Here is a 24,168-nt window from a genome sequence, read left to right as displayed (position 1 = left end):
GGAAAAATTTCTTTACTGAAAGAGTGGTCAGGCATTGGAACAGGCTACCCAGGGAGGCGGTGGAGTCTCCGTTCCTGGAGGTGTTTAAGAAATGTGTAGATGTGGCACTTCAGGATATGGTTTAGTAGGCATGGTGGTGTTGGGTGGATGGTTGGGCTCGATCTTAGAGGTCTTTTCCAACCTATTATGGTATGATTCTATGATTCCATGCCTGGTGCCTTGGCGCCTGTCGCTTTCTCTCACTTGAACGGCAGGTACTTCACAACACACTGGTGGGTGTGAACAAACACACCAGACCCTCTGGTGGGATCTCCTTGCACAGTGGTAGATCTACATTGTAATGCAGTATGAGTTTTTTTAATGTTCTTTTTTTTTTGGGTGGTTGCTCTCCCCCCTCCCGTGAAGGTAAACCAAGGATCAGCATCTTCACCCAGTCTCCGTCCAGACCAGCTGTGGTAGGACCTGGGGTCTGTGTGGAGATTTCTTGGGATAGGATGGCACTGTCACTGAAATCGAGATGAAAACTCTAACACTTGATGCATTAAAGAGCAGACATTACTTTATTTGGCGCTGAGTGCACAGGGGATCGCTCCTTCTAACATGCACACCGCCTATCGAAGCAGGCATTCCTTTGTTCAATTTCTTACCCATAACTTTCAGCCCATGGGGCAGTCCCATGCCCATGACTGGTTGGATCATTTACACAGCACTTAGTCTGTATTTTCACACTGTGCATGTTCAGTGATTGGGGGTCCACGGATCTTCCTTCTAGGGGGTGTGATTTTTAGTATTATAATGTATTGTAATGAAGGACAGGTTACCCTTGGACATCACTTCTTTGCCAAAGCCAGGCATGCTTCTCAGAGTGTTGTTATCTCCTTCAAGGACAGTTCCCTTGGTTTAAAGGCTACTTTTGTTCATCTTGGCAGCTTGAAGATAAAGGTTTTGAGCACCTTCCTAAGTCTTATGCTAAATAAGCAACGAAGTCCTGCTATTCTGACTATACTAAGGCCTTTATGATAGCAGCATCCTTTGGGCTGCTGGGAGAGTGCAAGGAGTAGAAGTGTGGTGGTGCAGCCCCCCCTCACACCTGGCAATCCCAGAACCAGCCAACGTATTGTATTCTTGCTTGCACCGCAGGAATAACTAGCTGGTGTGACTAGCCATTTTTCTTGCCTGTGAGTGAGGGCAGTGAATTGGGACGACTTGGCACTCTCCTTGGCTTTGTGCAAGAGCAGTGCGTTGGGCCGGTCAGGCGCTCCCTGACCGCACCTGAATCTCCCGATGCCTGGAGTTGTACTCGCCTGGCAAATGTCAGAACCGTACAGTCCGGGTTGTACTGGAGTTGTGTAGTTGCTGTCCAGATACCGGGATTGCATCACGTGGATTGTGACCAGGATGGAAAATCACTGACTCCTTGAGACCCTACAAACAGTGGGACCAAGGAAGGCCCTTGGAGCTCTTCTGCTCCGCAGCGGGCAGTGCTCAGTAACTCCCTCTGAGTGGGACACCTCTCAGAGCAACTCACGAACAGCCTGGGCTGATCTCCTTGAGACCCAGCCTTCACCTGCTGAGAAATCGTTGAAGTATTCACTGAACTCGAGGGGTTTATTTATGATTTTGTGTGTGTGTGTGTGAATTGATGCAAAACATAGTATTCTGTTACTGTGACTGTAACAGCAAATTCTTTTTGATCACTCAGTAAATGTGAAGGTAACCAGTGACTAAGTGCTGCTAAACTTCTGTGATTCTCTCTCTCCCTAAACTATGAACACACCATGAGTTGCTGCTAAACTTATCCCTTTGACATAAACCGTTGTGGTCTGAGGCTTGTTCTGGATCCAGCTGCACCCAGGCTCCTCTCTGAGAAGGAGGTTAGAAAGCAAGGAGGTCCAGTCTGAGCCTGGGGGCTCAATGGGAGGGTCTGTCTATCCCCTTACACTTTTATTTCACTCTGTATGAAAAATTTTCTACTCAAAACCCCTGTTTGATTTCGTATTTCATTCATTTATTAAGTAATAGAGTGAACCTTGCAAACGAACTTTGTAAAATCACATTTTCTAAATTTTCAGTAAAGGCTTTTCTTGAAAAACCTTTGAGCAATCGTTTAAGCGACCTCACCACTCATTCGTGACAAGGAGGGAGGCAGGAAAGAGGGTTGTTACAGAAGTAATTTTTACATCATCCCAGCCTGTGTTCTTGAGATGATGGCTTAAAGGCCTGTGGGATAGTTAGTTGCCCAGAGAGAGAACTTTTTTGGAATTGAGACAAGCTTTTCCTATATATTAAGGGCAATTTTCTGTCCATGCTGCTGTTGCATTGTCAGTGCATTGTGAATACATCTGAATCAGAGGAACAATCCATGACTCAAAGTGAAAAACCAGCAATAATGTATTGAGTGCTAGTACCTTGTGTGGAGGCTGATAGCTCATACTTTGGCTGGGTTGTTATTTTAGAAAGCTGCTCAGTTCATGGTGACCTGATGCGCCATCAGAAGGTGATTATAAACTGTGTTGAAAGTAGATTGTGCCATTGTCTGCCTAAGGAGATGCTAGCCAGAGAGATAAATTTTCCATGTTTAAAATCACGTCTGCAGTCTCATTCGTTGCATGCAAACTCAGTGTGTGCATAGTCATTGCAGTGTCAGGCAAAGCAGCTGGCGTCTCGGGATCTCCGTCAGTGTCCGCGTAGTCATCCCGTTTGGCAGGGGGCTTGCTGGACTGTGGTGACACACTGCAGGATGTGCGGGATGCCAGCAACATCGACTGGCTGACCTGTCTGTCTCTGATTGTTTGCTTCACAGACCTCACAAAACTGTGAACCCTTACGCTGAATATGATTGCCAGCTGCGTTCTCAACTGCCTTTTCTGTGAGGTAAATCAAAAAAAAAGAACAGTGTTTAAAGTATGGTAAGATCTCCTGCTGTGCCAGCTCCCTGGCAGTAGAAAAGTTTGAACTACTGTGATACTAAGAAAAAAACAACCAGGTCGTAGCTACTTTATCATCACAGGGTGATTTTTGCATAATGAGTAACCACGAGTGAAAACTTGTTGCCAGGTTGGGAAAAAATGATGATAAACAGCAATTTAATCCCTTTACTGGGAATGATGGCCACTTTTAGCCCACTGTAGCCCATCTTATAGCATGTAAACCAAACTGTTGACTCCGTGTTGACTTTGTCCTGCGGGATGTTCATCAGATGCCTTTGTGGAGTGGGATGTGACCTCATATGTTCTGTAAAGCAGCATGTGCACTTTGCCCATGATACTGTGTTCACCCGTTGTCCACTGTCTATGTATGTAGTTGAAGCATGTTGCCAAGCAAGCTTTGCTTGTTAATTTCAACGTGATACAGGTTCCATTCCACGTTTCTTTTTAAACTCAATAATGTAGAGGTACTAGTTTTGTCATCATTCTTCACCAGAATGAAGTAAATAGTTAGGATTCTTCTTTGCTTGCAGTGGATCTTACTTGTTTTTATATGCCACATCAGTCTGTTTATGCTTGAACCCCATAAAAAGCATCATTTTTAAGAACTGTATCAAAGGTCTAATGTTATTGTTGTTATTATTAGCAAGTGTTGAGAGGTGAGCAAAGACTTTTCTTCATGGTCTTTGCTTCCACCATTGTATCACATAATGACTGCTGATTAGCGAATTAGTATCAGCATCCATAGTATTAGTGTACAGTGAGGAAGTCAGTATATTTTCACTGATTTGTACTGGTTTCACCTGTGTTAGCAGTTTGATGTTACGTGTTTTCTTGGTTGTCTGCAAAGCCCCCTTCGTTTCTGAGCAAATTGACATGTACTTTTCCACTCTTTGACTGTGTGAGACGGTGGTCTAAGAAGGCAGATTCCCTCTAGAAATTGATAGCACTGTGGAAACACACAGGCTGAAACTACAATTAAAGATACGTTCTGTTGTCACAGAGTGGACTGTGGGGCATCATCTTGGATTCACCCTGTACTGGCTTTAGCTGTGGCCTGCCTCGTGTTGTTTATACTTCTTTCTCTCACTTTCTCTACCCTCAGAGGACACATTGTTCATTTGTGCCATACTGGTTTGTATTTCAGCATTTTTGTTTCTTTTCTTATGCTCCCATGCTGATGAAGAACACTTAGAGGACAGCAGCACATGAATGAAATCTCAAGGCACCATGAGAAAGCCTCTCTTTGCCTTTTTCCCCCCACTTATTTAGGAGGGACTGTGGGTCAGGACTACCAAAGCATTTAACAGGCCAGTGACATTAGTGGCTTCACAGGTTTTAGAAAAGTGTGTGGCACTTCTGCCTCCTTCTAGGGCAGCTTATAATTTTTGACTGAGCCAAGTGTCTGTACTGGTATAATTATTCCAAGTATAGCATCATACATTTCTGGTGCTTCATGGAAAATTTAGAGATTATTTTCAACTGATTGTTGTTTGCCACTGTGCTCCCTGATCTCATTTTTCAAGCTGGGATTCTCACATAAGTATCTGGATTCCTCCTCAAATTGAATAGAAGCAGTACTGCTGAGGACAAGCTCTTGAGAGGTTTTTAAGATTAGCGAATACTCTCTGTGTCACTGAAGAAGAAAAAAATTAAGATAGTAAATCCTTTTTAATAGTTACAATGCTAAAGCCAGTATCTTTATCTTGTATCTGGAATGCAACAGACAGGAGCTCTTAGTCAGTGAAGCAGGGCTTATTGTGTGATCACATCAGCAGGTAAGCGACGTCCACTGCCGAGCAAGAAGGCAGTGGGTGCGTGTGGGGTATGTGTGTATGTCGATGGGTGTATGCACGCAGATGTTAGCAGGAGCAGGTTGTGGCTGATGTTCAAGTGGAGAAGGGTGCAGTGTGACTGGACGTCAGCCACGCACCGGTCTCGGCTTCCTTCTGAATGGGCTGCCCACGGTGAAGGTGGGTGCCAAAAGCCCGCTTCTGCTTGGGCCCTGAAGTTCCCTCCAGGCTGGTCGCAGATCCATGGCTGTGCTTGTGGAGGTGGCCAGGCTGCACACCAGCGAGCTGCAGAGCACTGTCATTGCGCCTGGTCCACCAGCCAATACGCTGATTTCGGCTTTCCTGGTCCCGTGTAAACGCTTTGAATGCAAGCTGCACACAGTAAGCAAGGTGTGGAGAACGCATGTGGGTCGCAGGGTTTGAGGAGCCAGCTCATGTGCCTCCCCCTCTTCTTTGCCATTGTGAGCATGGCTGATGCCTGTTTTGAGAAGGCTGATGAGGACAGGGGGTCTGCAGAAGAGGTACTGGTGCCTGAGACCCACTTACCTTTTGAGAATGACCCGTCCCAGAACCAGCCAGCTGTATTCACCGTGACGTGCATGCACCTCAGTGGCTCTGTCTGACAGTCCAGAAGCAGAGGCACTGTAGTTCTGTGGGCATTTAACAGCTGTGGCCTGGCTGAGAGTTACCTGTAAGCATAAGAACAATTGAGCCAGAAAGCTGGACAAGCGCAAACTGAATTAGTGCTGAACAAAGGAAAACACTTCCAAATGTTTGACTTATAAGCTTGCTATGTCTGCTTTCACGTCTGTAAAATGGCGATAATGCTATTACTCTGAAGGTATTACAAGACTTCAAAATACAAGTAATTCTTTCTCTGGTTGTCATACAGAAGGATAAATTTCAGAACTGTTTAGCAAGAGCAGGTTCACCTTGCTTTAAGGCAAGGGTTGAGTACAGACAAGAAATACTCTTCAGTGCGATTTTTAGAGCCTGGAGAGATCATCTGATTTTATCTCCTTTTTCCGCAGCGAACAGTTCGCATCCTGGTACAATTTCTCTGGATTTCTGTACTCCGCAAGGAGGCTGGAACGTGCCAGCAGCCAGTGTCCGCCGTCAGAACAAACCTGAGCGCACAAGGAGTTTCTCCCCTGGATGCCGGTGCGGTGATGGAGCGCCGATGATGATGGAGTGGCAAATCCCGCCCCTGATTTGCTGCGTCTGCTGCCCGTAACGCTGCCGGGCAGAGGGCGGGCGCCCGGCTGCCCGCTGGACCAGAGGAGCAGATGTGCTGGGTGCGGAGGGACTGGCTCTCTTCTCGATGGGAAGAAGCGCTGCCCTTAGCTTCCTGCTGTTGCTGCTCTACTTGGGGTTCGCAGCGTCTGTGGAGCAAATGGTCGTGACAGTGGATGGCAGGTCGGTAACTGAGCGTATATCTGCAAAATCTGTTGGTGGAGTTGAGTGCATGATTTAAATGTTGAAGTTTGGTCATTTGTGCTGTGTGGAAGCAGATTCAATCGCAGTTTAGAATGTCAGGATGTGATTTTAATTTTATTTTCAGGTTTGAATACACCTGGGGCCAGTACAGAAATAACTGAATCTGAAGCCTACTCTGCATTAAAAATGCAATTATAAAATAATTTTATGAACAATACTAGAAATAGTTTTAAAATGAGTGTTTTCTTGGCATCTGCCTTATATTTAACTACATTGTAATGACTCTCACACTGACTTTCCCTGGTCTGTGTAAAAATGAAGTTATATATAGAACAACAGCAAGGGTGTGAAAACTACTCCAAGAAATGTGGGTGCTAAAACATTCTGCTTATGTAGAATGAATATTTGAAGCATGAATTCAATATTGCAAGGAAATATTAAACTTAAGAAATAACTAGAGATTTGGATTTATCATTGTCTATAGTGCTATTTAATTCTCTGATATAAATAGAGAGCCCAGATCACAGCAGGGAAGAGAGAGGTCTTTCTAGAGCCAAGCATTATAAAAGTGAAAACAGCCTAAACTGTATTAGTTCAATCATGGCCCAAAGTCACCAATAGTACACAGATTAAATATGCTGATGAAGATCACAGCTGGCAGTAAAATCTGTGTGTTGAAGGCAAGAAGGACATGTGGTAATTTGCTTAAGCTTGTATTAAGAAATCTGGTAGTCAGTTACGGATAAATGCTACAATATGTTTTCATTTAAATAGCTTACTTGCTGTTCTCCTCTGCCAGTTTTCAGATTTGTGAGTGTCTTCTTAGTATAATTGCACTTTTCTGCAATCAGATCAAAATCAGAGAGAGAGCAAGCAGTGGAGCATTACATGAACTTTATTACAATGAATATTAAGAAATTAAGTTGCAGTCCTGATGCCAGTGAGTTGAATGGGGATATTTCCTTTGCCTCCCGTGGAGATGGGAATGTACCTACACAGCATTAATCTGCTATAAGTTCTATGAGCTCCGTTTCTTTTTTTGTATTAAAAATGAAAGCTGAGGTATCTTGTCATTGTGATCCAGTTCTTATCAGACATCCCTTAAAGTGCAGATCAAATGCCAGTACTCAGTACGTTGTAAAATAATGATGTAAATCTGTCTCCCTGTGTCAAATCACACATGAGGCTACCAAAACATGACAGAGAATACTTAGAATTTAAAAACTATAGGAGTCGTGGGCTTTTGTAGGTATTTCCTAATGATAGAACTTAAATAGATACATTTGAAACTTAGTAAAATTTTTTGTTAGGATGTTTCTTAGAAGGAACTAGCTTTTGCCCTGAATCTGGGCTCCCAGGCTTACACATTTATAATTTTAATATCTTCATTGAAATAACTTAACACCAATGTCCCTAGGACTGCAACCGGTTAATTGCTACCAGACGCTCAGCAAGCATTCATCACCTTTCATCATAACTTTGTTTTCAGCGTGTTTGAAGATTCATATATTATTTTCCAATTAAATGCTTCATAAATTAATTGGCACTAGTTCAGCAGCCAGTGAGGTAGTCTGCAGCTGGACGATATTGGTATTAGGGTGATAATTCTGGAGTAATGGAAATACTGCAGTAGAGCGCATTTTTGCCTTCTGATGCAGTTTGTCAGAGCAGCAACATGAAGAGTAAAAGACGGTGTGAATACAGCTTGCTTTAACCCGATGGCGTGAAAACTGTCTGTGGCCTCCACACTCCATCGTTGTTGAGTGCCAGGCTTATTCACGCGGCTCGTCTGAGTGGGCGAAAGAGTGCTAACGTGAAAATCTTTAAGGGCTGGAGCCTGTATGAACTTTTTCAGACAAACAAGCTATGCTTGAATATCTTATGTAGATGGATAATGTCATCTGATAAGAAGGAATTTACACTTCTTTATACTTATAATCTTATTTAACTGGGTTTTACGTAGTGATTAGTCATCCTGGTGCTTTGTATTAGGGCTAATCCAATTTCATCTAGGTTCCTGACATACTCGGTGTGGTACATTCAACACAAAACATACATATCTAGGCTAGTTATTTACAAATTGGTAAGGAAAAATATTAGTCATCAAAGCATATAACATGCGTGCAACTGAATTTGAAGTTTTAAGGCAGAGTGGCTGCAAAAAGAAAGATAAATTTAAGTAGTCTAGTCTCTAAAGATGCTAAAGATGATCTGCTGTCACTGATTTCAGGTGTAGCCACTGTTTGCTGATAGTTTTGCAGGCAGTGGAGAAGAAGGCTGTAGTGCTAGCTAGTTTCCTGTCGCCTATACGTATGCTTAACATTTTTGTATAAAAGAGGGAATACATACTTTTCATGTGCTGTTATTTTCCCATTTCTTCTTACAATGCTTTCATTCTATGAAACATGCTCCAGATGAAGTCAAAAGGTCCTTTCTTCCAGAGATCGCCAGTGAATTCCCTAGCTTACCTTTTGATTGGAAAGTCTGTGGATTTGACAGCAGGATGGCTATTGAAGGCCGCCCGTTCCTGTCACACATCTTCTGTGACAACTCAGGGTTATGAGTGTCAAAGGCAGCTGACAGACCTGGTAACATCAACATCAACTTGTGCTTGCTCAGATACCAGGAGGCCATCCTTCCTTTACACCACTGAACAGAGTATCTGTGCCATCGCAGTCTAGCTTTGGTAAGACGAAGCAAAGACTGCAAACCTTGCTGTGCTGGCTTTGCCTCTCCTTTCTCGAGCAGGGCTGCATGCATTGCGCAGGAGAAAAGGAGGCAGCCTGCATTGCTAATAAATGGAGTAAGGAGCACCTGCATGGCTCCGTCTGCCTCCCAAGAGTGCCTGCCATGTGGCTGAGCGTATTTGTCATACTGTGGTACTTAGTGGTGGTTCCTGGGTCACTCTCTCCACTGCATTCCCCATGAAGCCATGAGTATTTTATTAGCTGTGTGTATTCATCTATATTTGAGTATCTTTGTGCGGAGAGCAGAAACTTGACATTTCTTCTGGAGCAATGAGGATGCTCATTGCTGTGGTTTTACATGTGACGTAGAGGAGTCCAACTGCATTGTCACAAGCACCCAACCTGTGCCTGCGTGCTGCGTGGGGGCCGGTTGTAACCATTCTGCTCAGGACATAACTCCACAGGGCCGTTCACAATGAGTTTTGCCTTAAGTATTCATTGCAAGCTCTCCTCAAGCCTTGGTGCTGCCTACCGATTAGCATTTCTCAAGGTGATGTAGTTGGCATGACCATGGTATTAGCCTTATCCCAGATGGGAAGCTAGCTAATGATTTTTTTTTTTTTAATTGACAATCATGAAAACAAAAATAACCCTTCCTCTTTCCAGAACAACATAAAAACCTTTCAAGTCCACTGAAGAAATAAATTACACAATTTTATGTCAGTCTCCTCTCATCCTGATGTTTTAGTCTGCACACTAAGGCATGGTGGTTTCCAAACTGGAGTAATGGGCTGTCCTGGTTTCGGCTGGGGTAGAGTTAGTTTTCCTCCCAGTAGCTGCTGTGTTTCGGATTTAGTACAAGAAGAATGTTGGTAACACTGATGTTTTCAGTTGTTGCTATGAAATCGAGGACTTTTTCTGGTTTCTCGTATTCAGCTCATGAGCAGGCGTGCAGGAGCTGGGAGGGAGCACAGCCAGGCAGAGCCGAGCTGGCCAGTGGAAATATTCCATACCCTAGACATCATGCTCGGTGTATGAATGGGGTTGGCCAGGGAGAGGGCAGGAATCCTTTTTTTCCCCTCATTTCCAGGAGTTTGAATCCTCACTTGTCTGGGACTTTGAACTTTTCTGGGATTTTGATCTTTTTTCCATGAGTTTGGCAAGTTATGTGAAATTCATGAGTTTCGTGAAATCCACAAATTTTGTGACCTCCAGGAAACACACGGGTTCCGCAGCTGCTGCTCGGGGACTCGATGCGAAATCCGTCATCTGCAGTGAGAAAATTGTATTGTATATAGTTTGTTTTGCATATTCATTATTAGTGTTACTATTATAAGTATTTCCTTTGTTGTCATATTAAAGTGTCTTTATCTCAACCCATGAGTTTCCCCTTTTGTCCATTTCTGCCCCCCATCCTACTGGAGGAAAGGGGAGGGGTGAGCGAGTGGCTGGCTGGTGCTTGGCTGCCAGCTGCCCAGTTACAGTATGACATGTGCTATGAGCTTTTAATTATGTATGTAGGGAGGAGCTGGAAGTATAATTAAGCATAACTAAATATATACAGAGGTCACTAAATATAATTAAAGTATAATTAAATTATAACAAATTTTAACTAAATCTAAATTTAGGTATATTAACTAAATAATTCACGTTAATTTCCTTTTGGTGTGCCTCATTTTTGTAGCTATTATAATGAAAAAGTGCCCCAAAATTGCCATTTCCAGCCCAAAAGCACAACTGGTCATGAAAGAAGACTAGAAAAGAAAAACAAGACTGGATTGAATAACAAACCTCTATCTATCTATCTATCTATCTATCTATCTATCTATCTATCTATCTATCTGTCAAAATAAGGATGATTTCCACCCGTCTCTGAAGGCTGCTCACTGTTGGCATGAGACCTTTCAGCAGCTTGGAGACCTCAGCCCAGCACTAACCCTGGCACCCAAAGGGCAGCGGGAGAATGTGGGACCCACTCGGAGCGTGCAGCCCCCTGGAAGCCAATGGGGTGGAACAGCTACATCTGGGGAGAAAGTTGGTTGCACTGCATGTAAATAAAACTGCCAGATTGATTTTAAACTGTGTTCCTACATAGAATGTTTTTGAATGTAAGATCTTTCCAAGGTTCTTTCAGCTCAGATCACAGTCACTGCTGTGGTGCTGCAGAGCCTAGCTGTCTTTTTGTGCTGTGCTACGTTTTGTCTGGAGACTGTCTTCTGCTTTATTGCCCTGGTTGCTGAAGGGAATGAGCAGCCTTCCCGATGGTCTGGAGCAAAGCTGCTGGTCAGACCTGGTGTTTGATGGCAAAGCGACAAGGTGGAAGACAGAATCCGCTTTGTCCATTTTGCCTTCTGGGTTTGAGGAGTTTGCAAGGGGACACAGCCAATCAGTTCATGGCAGCAGAGAGTGTGCTGTGAAAGGACATTCTCGCCAGAGAGACACTGATCAGAAGAAAGAGCCACCTGCCCTTGCATGTGGAATCTGGGCTCTGCTGAAGCTGGTAACATTGACGTCGGTTTCAGGCGAGCCAGGTTCATTGTGATCGAACTCTCTGACTGCCAGAGCCGCGTGGGCATGGCAGCAGGCAGGGCAAGCCATAATGGAAATTAGGTTGGGACCACTCCTGCAGTACCTGGTAGTGAGTGGCACAGATCCCCCTGCCCAGGGAGTCCCTCGGGCAGTGGGTTCATCAGCTGTTCAGGGGCTCCTCTGTGAGGCCAAGGCTTGCCTCTGTGATACGATTTACACGTGGGTACTGAAAACTGCTTTTAGTCCTAGTCCTTACGTGCCAGTCTTTGTGTGTATCTTTTCAAGTGTTTTTCTTTTGTGGTGGATTAGAAAGGCAGTAACAAACAAGGCAAGAAAAGAAGACCGAATTGTATTTCCATGTGAAGTGGCTGTGGGGCAACTCCATCCCTGCCATTGCTTACGGCACGGTGCAGGCAGGCGTGGGGCAGAGTGTGCAGGGTCTCTGTGGGACGATGCTCAGCTGTGAGTGCTGGAGGGCTGGTGCGTTCTCCTGCTCGGACCGCTGGCGGCAGACTTAAGCAGTGGACACGTCGCATCAGACCAGTAGATCAAGGTGCTGTAGGAGGAGGCAGGCCCCAAGGAAGCTGCCGTGGTGTGCAGGGAGCAGGAGGGTGTTCCTGTGACTCAGGGAGTGGTCCTAAGGGAAAGCCTGGTTTCTTGGGCTTTGATCTTGTAAGTCTTCTGGTGATGTATGTGAATGTACTGGGCTTGATTCTCTAGTTCAAGAAAGCATATCATACTTGCACCAGCTGAAGACCTACCTCTAAATTATACCAAAGAAGAAAATCAAAGGCTGAAAATTCCGTGACCCTGGGAGTTTAAACTTGAGATGTGCTTCATTTGCTCCTTACCTTGCAGCTGCCTTCCATGGGATATGGGATTGCCTGGAACCATTTGGGAGCTGATTTTAGATGGCTGTACATCTGGACTTATGGCATACTGGCTCAGTGCATTTGCTCTATGCTGGAGGAATGCAGTGTGTTGTTTCTGATCATCCGTGGGGACTGAGGATGGTGCAGTGCTATCCTTTTGTTCCCCTGCTTGTGGGCTGGAAACGGTTCCATCTCTCACCCAGAACTGATGTCCCATGGAAAGAGACGAGAGGAGTAATGAAACCTTTAGTCAGTATGGTAAGGACATGGGAGTGCTTGGCAGGGCTGATCCGCCTGAGGGATCTCTGAAAATGAGGCATTTTTAGCCTGGTTACACTGGCTTTGGGATTAATTTGCCCTTTTCCTGTGACATTAACCAGCCAAGGATCTGAGTTATGTTTTGAATGTTTTATTGAATGAAGCAGGAACAGGAGCTCTCCCCAGTAAACTTGCTGCAGACTTTAAATCCAGATGCTGTACAGTAAACATTTTTCTCTTCTCTTCTAGTTCACGTGCATTTTCAGATCAGGATTCTCTGCAAAGAAATGGTAAGACATTTTTTTCCAGTGGGCTGAATGGCAGGATACTGGCTCTGTTAGTGTAGCTGTGAAAGATCTTCATTCCCACATGTTGCTTCGGTTGGCTTTAGTGACTCTTGTGTCAGATGTGTTCTTAATGCATATCCCTCTTTAAAAAATACCCTTTAAAGAATTTTCCTAGTTAAAATAATCATTTACGGACTGACTCTGAGATACAGTGAGAATGTGGAAGAAAGAAGTATTCACTCTTTTTTTTTCTTTTTTCCCAAATAAAAGCAGAGTTAAATATTTGAAGCATATGGAGCTGTGAGAGTGTCCATGAAATGATCTGTCACCTCTGAAACTTCACTCTCTTGGCAAGCAGTCAGGCCAACGTGTTACTTGTCACAGCTTCCCATCTCTGCCCAGTGCAGGGAAAAATTCCCAGCCATAGGTACACACTTCTGCCATGCAATTCAACACACACCCTTTGACAATAGAGTTTGCTGTATGAAGAAAGAAGATGCTTTTCTTAAGTGTGTTTGGGATGAATGAGTACATGTATAGGCTGAATGCTGTCATTTTTGAGCACTGGAGTTCTTCCCACTAAGGGTGACAAGATATTCAATGAATAAAACAGAAACCTTGTGGTACGAATAAGGTAAAATAAACTAGAAAATCAATGTATTGAAGGCGGTATTTGAACCAATCCAAGTCTTTTCCAAAACAAAATCAGGTATTCTGAAATACACATTTTGTGCAGGGGTAATTATTGTTTGCGTAAGAACGTGCAAGATTATGCTTTTATAAATGATTGGATGTTTTCTTTGTAGGCTAATAAAACACTTTCTTCTGCAGGTAGACGTTATGATGGTGGTGTGAAGCCAAAATTTAATGTAAATCAAGTAGCAATTACACAGGTAATGTTTGAAGGAACTGGATCTGTCAAGTTTTTTCATGGCACACTGAGGTCTTTTAATTTGGATTAGTCAATTAAATAATATATTATTTACAGGAAGTAGCCAACAGAACTATCTACTTCATTGTGATGTGGTGCTGATTCACCACCTGCTGTACAAGATACCTTCTGCTTTTCTGAGAAGTAAGGTGAGACTTCCGTTGCCGTTGCTGGTGCTGGCTGACAGCGGGTTTGGGCACAGGTTCTTACTGAAAGAACCAAACCTCATCATCCATATTCTGTACAGTGCCATTTGACTGCTGCGGCCAGTATTTTGTTTATATCACTTGATACTATGAGAATGACTGAAGCAAAACTGCTGATAGTTCAAATTTAGTGGGAGTTTTCTCTGAGTCCAGCCTGTAGGTCTTGTCAATAACTGAACATAAAAGGCTTCCTTATCAAAAACCCCGTGAATTATGGAATCTAATATGTAGATTAAATCTCTGTCATCTGAGAAGACAGCCGTATCATTTATACAGATGACAGTCATAATCCGCATTTCTTGGTGGCTGTTGCATCTTGTTTTCTGACCATGATCTTATCTTGCTTTCAGCCTGTTGCTGTGAGTGCGTACTAATTTTAATCCTAAAGCGGTCTTGTGCCATGTGTAAGGTCAAGTATCAAAAGGGGCCTTTCAGGGTCTGAGCTGGGAGACGTGATTTGCTAATCTGAGCAGAAAAAAAAAATCTCTCTGTAAGCCAAGACAAGGCTTTGGGGCTTAGCCGCATCCCTTCTGGAGCCTGTTAAGATGCTGTTTATGACTGGGACTCAGAATACCTCTCGTGTTTGTACATGATTTGAACTTGCTTAGTCATAACATGCAAAACAGCCAAGCAGATGTTGTATATGTTATCATGTTCGGATAGGACGTATGTGTAAATGGGAAAGAGCTGGTGTCTGGAAATTCGAGTTTGAAAGATGGAAATTAAATAAACAGTTAAATTTTGAAGTCCTTTCTGAGCCCTATCTCACTGTCTCAGATTATATTGCCTGACAGCCAAATTGTCCTCCTTTTGCCATGAAATTTGGCTTAGAAGGGATAGCATTTTTCTCATATGTACAGATGACATGGAAGATGCAGTCCCCAGGTTTTAATCTTGTGAATGACTGATTTTGTAAAGGTAGGGACCCATGCTTGAGCCGTCCTGTTCTGCAGTAGGCAGTTTCATGATTTTAAAGTGATCAGGAGCCAATCTGTCTGCAGGTGGATGTAGACTTGGACATTCCTTTCACCTGGACGGCTGCCTAGTGTCCTTTCATTGTGGTGGGCTGTGTCCGTGGCCCAAGCTGAGCCCTCTTTAGTGTGTTGAAGTAGTTCTTACTGTTGTCCTAGAGAGTATTCTGCTGAGGTGAGCACTTTATGATTCTAGCTTTGTTTTGATTTTTTATATTGGGCAGCTCTGTGGTGAGATGGGAGCATGTTAAGAGTGTGGTCTTCCCCAGTGGTAGTACTAGCCTAGCAGAATAAATATAACTTATATTGGCTCTCTGGCCAGTTGTGCTGGAGCTAGTGGTCTGTACAGTGCCATTTCTGTAGTGGGAAGGGATTAGCCAGAGATTTCTCTGCTTCCTCAGTTCAGTACTGCTGTGGCTGAGAACTCGATCCGCTGGTGCTCCCCAAGTGCTGGCCTCATTTATTCTGGTAGAATGGAGAGTGTATCTCCTGAAATAAACATCTTCTGATACTGATCTTTTATGTGGTCCATCAGGTTGTCAGCTACAACTTGAGCAGGAAAGGACAGGGGGAAAGAGCATCCCGGAGGCCGTTCACCCACAGCCACTACAGCCCTCTCAACGTCACAGTAAATGGCATCCCCTGCATTCTCTTCTGGGCCAAGAGGATCATGATTAAGTTTGAAAACCACACGCAGCTGGATTTGACAGAGAAGGTGTTTGGAGTCCATGCAACAGTGGATGTTGGAGATTCAAACTGCAGTGAAGATAATGCAATGTAAAGTGGCATTCTACTCTGCCAATGGAACTCGTACCAGATAACAAGTCTAGTAAATGTATGCTGAAGGAAACAATCCTTGCATTGTGTGGTGTAGAGCCCCTGGGGCAAGATCCTTCCTATAATGTCCTGACGTTGCAGGCAGCGGGGCAGCATGGGTTAGATACTTTCAGACCAGTCTTTCACGGGGCGCATAGATGTACCTAGGTGTCTGCATCTCTTGCAGTGCTGTAGTCAGTCCTTGTGGCCAGCCAGTTTTGCACTTACTGCCTGTGAGGCTGAAGCTGTTGATCTCTTTAGTCTCTAGCTGTTTTACTTAGCTACTTGTGAGACAGGACAAGTGCATCCTGTGCTGAATATGTGGCCTTTGGGGCTGACCATGCATGACTGCTTATCCCTTCATAGGATGTGTGTCAGCAGTAGTGTAAACCATCGGTACTAGATGCAGATACGTGTTTAGAAACAGACTTAGGTAGCCCCAAGTCCCAGGATGTCATCTGTGAGTTACTGACGCCAAGGAGCAAATCCACTACAGGTTTGCATGTGACCTGAAAAGTTTCCAAAAACCTGTACTCTGCATCCCAGTCTGTCATGAATTTCTTCACTGTGAATAGCACAATGCTTTGCTCCTGCTGAGTCTGAGTGAGGGCTATGTATTAACCTAACTGGATCGAAAATCCTTCACTCCCATGGCCATAATGAATATGCATGTAGGTTTTCGGTTCTTGTACAGTGTACCTGACCACTTCTCTCCCTCCATGTAGTGTGCTGGGTGGCTTCATGTCTATTATCTGGTCATTGATTCCACTCTGGTAGGCAAGAGTCTGAAAATTAGGAGGTGGATACCCAACTGGGCATGTGCTGAACATGGGCACTGAGTCTACTCCATAAATGGAGTTTAAATCTGTAATGACACACGAGAATAAAAATAACATGACAATGTTATAAATAACAAACCCAGCAGCTTCATTTCCTATACAACATTTCACCTGTATATCTAAAGATGTTTCCACAGAAAGTTAAGTGTTACCGCTTTTGATTATACATCTGTGAAGAATAACCCAAGGTGCACAGAAATTTTAGTGAGGTTACAAGAAAACTAAAAGTATAGTTGAAAAAGAAGCCAGGTTTTCTGCCTGTGGTATCATAGTATTCAACAAGGCAGTCTGAGTTTTACGTCATCAGCGTATGAACTAATGCACCACTATGTTTTCAAAGGCAGAGGTAGAGAATGGAGTAATATTGTGTTAAAACACCAAACATTCCTTCTTCTGTTCTGGTCTGCAGTTCAGAGACAATCTTAGTCTTATTAGTAACAATTGTAACCTAATAGAAAATATACTCGTGCAAAAGTAAGTTTCAAAACACGAAGTGTAGTTTTATAGTTGTTCATAAGGCCTGAAAAATCAGAAAGACAGTGCAGTGGTGGACTGCAAGCTCCTGCCAGAGCTGCTGTATGGTGACTGTTAGATTTGAGCAGGCTACTCTGATGTCACAGGTACCTCTGTAGTTTGATTACAGTAGTGGATGCTTCATTCTGTAAATACAGAGTTCTAAGAAATTAGGACTTGTCGTGGCTCTGGCTGGGAGGGAGATAATTCTTGTGTCTTGGGTTTGTGGCTAAAACTGTGTTGACTGACAAACACACCAGTGTTTTGGCTGCTGCTGAGTAGTGCTTGCACAGCGTCCAGGCTTTCTCTGTCTCTCTGCCCCTGCAGCAAGTAGGTTGAGGCTGGCAAGAGGCTGGGAGTGGACAATGCCTGGACAGCTGACCCAAGTTGGCCAAAGTTATATTCGCTGCCATATGATGTCATGCTCAGCAATAAAAACGGGTGGAGGAAGAAGAAGTGAGTAGGGGTTGTGTCTTCCAGGGTGGCCATTGTGCAGAGGTTCGCTGGGCATCGGTCTGCTTGTGGGAGAAGGTCAGTGACTGCCCTTGCAAAACTTTCATGTTTTTTCCCCCCTCTTCCCTTCACTGATTAAACTCTGTCTGGACTCGTGGGTTCTCTCTCTTTTGCTCTTCCTGTTCTCTCCCCTCTCCTGCTGGGGGCGGGGGGGGGGGGGAAGTGAGTTAGCTGCTGCCTGGGTCTTGGCTGCTGCCTGGGGTCAGCCCACCACAGCGCTGTGTATTCTGCTTGATGGATCGAGTTGGAAGAAACTTGGGAGTTTATAAAACACAGTATTCATTAAAAAAGCTGCAGGAAGAGTTAGGAAGCAGAACAACGCTACAGCATAGCCTTGACATGCCTTTTAGCAGTGTTTCACCATATCTGACATTTGATCTCAAAATCTATGGGTCCAGAGCCATCTCACCTGACATATCTTCTGATCTTTTGTTTTGTTTCTCCCATGGCTTTCTGAGGAGCCTCGGAACTAGGGACATAGCTGCTAAAGGCAAGCAGGACCTTGACACTTAGTTTGAAGCTGAGGCTGGCATTTTTTTGCTGGGGTCAAGAGGTGTACTGTGGCTACTGTGCCTTTTCTCCTTCTCTCTTTGGAGAGAGAGGGGATAACGATACCCCTTCACAATGGTTTTGCTTTCTTGCATATTCTATACTTTGTTTACTTGGGATGCACTGAGAAATACTAGTCCCACTGACTCCTGCACTTTGAATGCGCTCCAGAATCCTAACCAAGATAGCCCTGTCTTATTATGAGCTCTCGCTAGGAGAAGTTTGTCAGGACATTTGACAGGTTGCGTGAACAGATCTGTGACATCTCTGCTAGATTCCGTGTATTGAGTCGTAGGAAACTGTATTTTTCAAGTATCCGTCCATCCATTGTGACTGACAGCATCTAAGTACTGATTGAAGTCCCTATATGTAGAAATCATGCTCTACAGATAGGAAGATGGATAATCTGGGCTCACGAGTCAGGATTAGACTCAGCGTAATTGCCAAACACAGGTCTTGGGTTAGATTTTCTATCAACCTGCATTTGACTGTAGCAGAGAAGAAAGGGAAGAACTGGCTTGAATGTTTCTCTGTAATCTCAGGATTAAGGACTGACCTAAATTATGTCAGTTGATGGCTGGGTGCTCATATGATGCATTACCCAGTTTTTCTCACGCCAGGAAAGTCCCTTAACCTTCTCCCTTCTCCAGCCTTCTTTGTTAAGACAATACTCTGTTGTGGCTTTGGTTCAGCTTTCAAGCTGCTCTAGAATGTCTCATAAATGCAAAGTAGCTGGAGCCAGGAAAAAGTACTTGGCACTGAACATACATATGCTATATGAATACATTTGCTATACGAATACAAGAATCCAGTCTGTGGGGGGTTTTGTGCACCAAATTCTGGATCAGGCCACTGAGTTTAGTGCTGTATTTGCCTGTGTCTAGTCCTCACCTGTCTATGATTTCCCTTTGTGATAACGCAAGGGACAGTCCAGATTCAGTGTCCTGGCTTATTGGACCAATGTTAGTCAAGGTGCAAGAAAAATTCTAGATCTTATCTGAAATCACAGGGCTGGCTGTTTTTTTTATTTTCTTCAGGTTTAGGTTCAGAAGTCTTTCAGATGCTCTGTGGTTTCACTCAGTTTTGTCTCTAGCTTAGTCTGAAAATGTTATGTCAGCAGTGAGAACCTATTATGCAGATTTTAAGAGGCAAAATATTATTGTTAAGCCAAAAAAAAAGTGTACCACTTAATCATGCAGTGCTCCAACACATTAATTCCAGAGATGGTAGACGGATGGTAGAGCATGCATTAGTTTATAATTAACCTGCTAGGGCCTTCCACTTCAGTAAACTTCGGGTGCTCATGCTCACCACAGGCAAGATTTGTGGAGCTGCCTCAGAGGCAGTGTATTTATATTGCTCTGATGATGCACATGTGTGACACTGGAACTCAAATTCCATCTGTATTTCTTATGCTCTAGTTGGGGCTGTTCAGCCTGGAGAAGAGAAGGCTCCGGGGTGACCTTGTAGCAGCCTTCCAGTACCTGAAGGGGCCTACAGGGAGGATGGAGAGGGACTTTTCACAAGGGTGTGTAGTGATACGGCAAGGGGGAACTGCTGTAAACTAAAAGAGGGCAGATTCAGATTAGAAATTAGGAAGAAATTCTTCACCATGAGGGTGGTGAAACACTGGAACAGGTTGCCAAGAGAAGCTGTGGCTGCCTCCTCTCTGGCAGTGTTCAAGGCCAGGCTGGATGGAGCTTTGAGCAACCTGGTCTAGTGGAAGATGTCCCTGCTCATGGCAGGGGGTTTGGAACCACATGATCTTTAAGGTCCCTTCCAACCCTTACCAATCTATGATTCTGTGATTCTATGATCTAAAAAGATGAGAATAATATGGCTGTGTACACTTTCTAATGACATACAGAGGTAATTCATGACTAAGATATCATGGCTTGAGAAGGAGAACGCAGATCAAATGAACCTAATTGTCAGTGATACTGGAAGCAGCAGAACTGAATTGTTTTGAAAGCTGAGCATGCGGTTCTCTTCTTTCTAGGTAGTCTAGGCCTCCTTCAAATTAGCAGCTGAACTGCTGGATTTCACTGGAAGAAGATATAATCCTTCCATTTTTTTTTTCCCATTGAATTCAAAGGTATACTGAGAATAAGGCTCCATGTGTAACTATGCTTAATCTTTTTCTCTTAAGATTTCTGAAGTTTTTATCTAGCCTGACATTTCTTGCTTTTTGATCTAGGCTTTCTCTGAAGTTTGGTGACATTGGCAATCTAAAGGGACTTGTTATTAGGTAAGTTTATGTGATAAAGAAAACATTAGATAATCACATGATAGTAGCCATTGTTATGCAGTTGCTTGTGCAATTTGTTGGAGGAGAATCTGTGTAAACAAAAATAATGTGACAGAACTGTTGATTGTATAATCAAGACACTGGCTTTTAATAGGTCTGTCATTTGCCTGCCTTGATTTATTAAGGCATTTCTTCTTCTGTGTTGACTTTTCGGTTCATGAGAAAAGTTCAGGTCACTTCTTTTGCATAGAATCTTCCCATGTCTGAGATTTTTGCTAAAAAAAGGGGAATTTTGCTGCAAGAACTGATAGCATGGGCTGCTTAGATGCCAGGCTGTGACCTGCTTTTTGTTTGCTTCTTGACAATCAAAGAAAACAGAATTTCTTGATAAATAGTTTTCTATATCTTGGATTGAAGTACAATATCATTGTTCCAAATAGATTTTTCTCGGTCATTTAGGAAAAATCTCTCACCTTTCCTTGCACTGTGTGGGAAAGCAGCAAACTCCTTCGGCTGCAACAATGAAGAAACTCGAATCATTTTCCAGACTCAACAGAAGGAGCTAGAGCTCCCACTGATATAACTAGATGAAACTCTGGTGATACCAGTGTGCCTTCTAAGATTGTTCAACATGTGAATTTAATAGTTCAGCTCTTAGGTAGACTTGCCTCCTTACTAATTTTTTTTCTCATGCAATATTTTCAGATTCTTACTAACAACCAGCTATTACCAGCTGTCTATTCAGAACTGGTTCAATTTACACAGACTGCAACTTGTTTACAACCACTCCGTACAAGCGACGTTTAATGCAACCAGAATATATGCACCGGCAAGTTACTCCTACCACGGTGAACATGTGAGCAGCTTGCGGAGATACGATGCCCTGCTCGTACCCAGCTCTGCAAATGATCTTTCAAAGCTTTGGGAAGTCACTTTTATTGATTTCCAGGTAATGTCATGGAATTAAGCCAAATGGATCCCATAGGTAGACCAGTGGGAAATTCTGCACTTCACTGCCAAGTGAATGACCTTACACTGCCATGTAATGGCCTTCCATGTACCATTTACAGGATCTCCATGGAACTTGAAATAGAAATGAAGAGTTAAATTACTATACTTATCTTCCTGCCAAGGGAAATGAAAGGCTGTATAGATTTTCTGTAGTTGCTTGCTTGGGTTTCTTTTTAGTGAGAGGAGTGAATTTAACTCAGTGTTACATCTCTTTGAGCTGGGCTCTTAAACCTGGCATCAGTAACAGCATCAGTCACCAAGCATTGAATTCACCTCACTTAATTTTTGATGCCTAGTAATTTTAACCTTGTGCCCTGATTATAGTCACCCCAGCCTGCCTTTAAAGTGAGTGGATAATTCCTCTGACCAAGTCCTTGTTTTAGAATGAGATTAATCATCTTCTGAAAGTGCCTATTTTTCTGTATTTGGCAATAAGGCAGCCTTGAGATAACTGGACTAGGATATCTTGCTTTTAGATACCTAAATCATAGTGCGTAAATAACTGAAAAAGGGCATTGAGGGGAAATGCTGAATTCCCTTCTCTCACCATGTGATCAGTGCCTGTGGACCGATTTAGTAAAGCAGACAGTCAATTTCCTGAATACCAGTGTGGTAACCTTCATGTTGGAACGGAAGCCTCAAGTAAGACGTGCTGGTATTGGCCGTGGTTGAATGCAGCTTCATGTAGTTTAGCTCATGCTGTCGTATACCGCACACTTGAATCTCATGAGAAAAATCTAGCATAAGGGTAGGCAATTGAGAATATTTCCTTGTTTGTCATGTGGAAGTTCATGCAGTTTGAAACAGAGACTCTGGAGATTCTCAGTAAATGATGCTGGAAATGCACCGTTAACTTGACAGGTACCATGCTTACAATTAAATATTGCTGGGTTATCAAGAGTGGTCATAGAAGATTTTGTTTAAAACACAATTGCAAATCCTTTGGGAAGCAGAGTGACTGGGGTTAGAATAACTGGCAGTTTCTAGAAGACTGACCTGAATAAACTCTGAACATTAATTCTAGCTAGCACTGATAGATAAAATTTTGCTGTAAGCAGATATTAAATTAAAAATTCTTACTGGCATCAGGAGGAAATTCATGAAGTTACTTGTAACCAAGACAGCAAATACTTTAATATAAGCCCTTTTGTTCTCTTTGTAGATTCAAGGTTTTAACGTTCAAGAAGGACATTTTGCCTATGCAAAAGACTGTGCATCCTTTTTCTCTCCAGCAATACTTATGGGATTGGTTATGTCGCTGATTCTGCTGCTGGTTCTTGCCTATGCTCTTCATATGTTGATCCACCTGAAATCTCTTGACAGGCTCTACGAATGCAAAGCTTCTCCTGCCTATTTTGCAAAGATGAGAGACAATGACATAGGGGATGAGAAAGAGCCACTGAGAAGCAGTGGGAATGAGTCCTACGAACTTAGAAACCAGCAGTTCTGCAAAATCTACATTTAGCAGTATGCATCTGTCTCAGTGAAACAAGTGGTATTTTCTTCTGCTGGCACTGTTGTATGTAGTTTGTGCAGACTTTTCACCAACTGATGAAAGGAAAAGTAGGTAACAGACTGTCTAGCCAGTTACTGTCTGTTATTTATTGATAACCATCTGAAAGATGCCTTGGGAAATTAGAGAAAAAAGATTTCCATTATGAGTAAGAGATTTCATGTGGTGGGAGTTTATTCCTCTAGTGCAAAACCAAAATACCCATCTTTTCAGCCAGCTTACTGGCTTCAGTAATGGAGCCTTTGAAATTAAATAAAGATACAAAAATTGTGAAAAAAAAAAAAATCTCTATGCTTATTCTTTCAGAAGGCAAGATTTTTCTTGGTTTTATATTTGCTTCACCCACCCTGATCTATCCTTCCAAAATAGCATCCATTCCTTTCTCAGTATATGTGTTCCTTTTATTTTTCAAATTACATCCTCTCCTCTTTGTCCTCATAAAGTGCTTTTCCTTCTTTGGAGTCTTCAGAACCATATAAGCTGTGTGTTATCCACTACACTGATGAAATAATGATGGCTCCAGTACAACAGCATTTTGATACATTTCTCTGTCTAAGCTGGAGGCTTACTGTAAGGATCTAGTGGGAGAACAGTAGACATCTGGTCAAAGGCTTACCCTTAACTTCCCGGCTCAACTCCATGCCAAAAGACGGATTATGAGCATTGTACCCTGTAATTCTAGGTTAATTTCTTTTCTATCAAATCCCATCAGTCTCCCTTGCGAATTTTACCTGAATGGAGACAGCCAGTGCTGTAAATGAAAATACATATAAATAAAGTGGTGGAAGCTTGCTAGCAGTTTAAAGGATACTGTGATAAAATTTTCACTCCGAGCCTTAAAGATACTGCTTTCCCACTCATCCTTTGTTCTGTTAGAGTCAGAGTTTGGAAATTCCAAATTAACCTGTAATTTGGCCCTGACCTCTAACAAGGAAGTGATACTCGCAAATGTAAACTTTCCACTTACCGGAGTGATTGTAATTAAACTAAAGTAGATCCTTGCTGTTTTGAGAAGACAGGAAAGCTCCAAGATAAAGAGGCTCCTAAATAACGCTACTTAGACAAGCTTGACTTGCTGTTTGGGGGGGGCGGGTACAGACAAGCTCTAAGACACAGGAGTCCTAAACGTTATTTAGACAGCTCAGCCTTGGGAGGGCAGACGCACCAAGCTACAGAGATGAAGAGGCACCAAGAGGGCAACAAGACCAGAGCAAAACAACCTGGAAGGACATGGTATACTGATCTTAGAACTGAGTCTGCGTAGAAAC

At 43.2% G+C, this 24,168-nt stretch overlaps 2 protein-coding genes across 2 annotated transcripts in view; one reads left to right on the top strand and one right to left on the bottom strand.

The window, feature by feature from the left end:
* RPS23 (ribosomal protein S23) overlaps positions 1 to 24,168 on the bottom strand; it is a 53,047-nt gene that overhangs the window by 5,354 nt on the left and 23,525 nt on the right. The window lies entirely within an intron of this gene.
* LOC104335472 (V-type proton ATPase subunit S1-like protein) lies at positions 5,755 to 23,152 on the top strand. The gene is made up of 7 exons (XM_075411104.1): positions 5,755 to 6,136; positions 12,753 to 12,793; positions 13,622 to 13,683; positions 15,434 to 15,675; positions 20,326 to 20,376; positions 21,082 to 21,325; positions 22,550 to 23,152. Exons 1-7 carry the CDS (start codon positions 6,042 to 6,044, stop codon positions 22,850 to 22,852), a joined length of 1,038 nt encoding a protein of 345 aa, XP_075267219.1. The 5' UTR covers positions 5,755 to 6,041; the 3' UTR covers positions 22,853 to 23,152.

The sequence above is a fragment of the Opisthocomus hoazin genome, chromosome Z, assembly GCF_030867145.1.
Source record: "Opisthocomus hoazin isolate bOpiHoa1 chromosome Z, bOpiHoa1.hap1, whole genome shotgun sequence".
NCBI lineage: Eukaryota > Metazoa > Chordata > Aves > Opisthocomiformes > Opisthocomidae > Opisthocomus > Opisthocomus hoazin.
This window is presented reverse-complemented; position numbering and strand designations above follow the sequence as displayed.

Bases quoted from the DNA above. Each gene is read 5' to 3' on its own strand.
- LOC104335472 (XM_075411104.1), top strand. From the start codon at position 6,042: ATGGGAAGAAGCGCTGCCCTTAGCTTCCTGCTGTTGCTGCTCTACTTG. The intron at 13,684-15,433 runs GTAATGTTTGAA...GTGGTCCATCAG, and splicing joins ATCAAGTAGCAATTACACAG to GTTGTCAGCTACAACTTGAG. The intron at 21,326-22,549 runs GTAATGTCATGG...TTCTCTTTGTAG, and splicing joins TCACTTTTATTGATTTCCAG to ATTCAAGGTTTTAACGTTCA.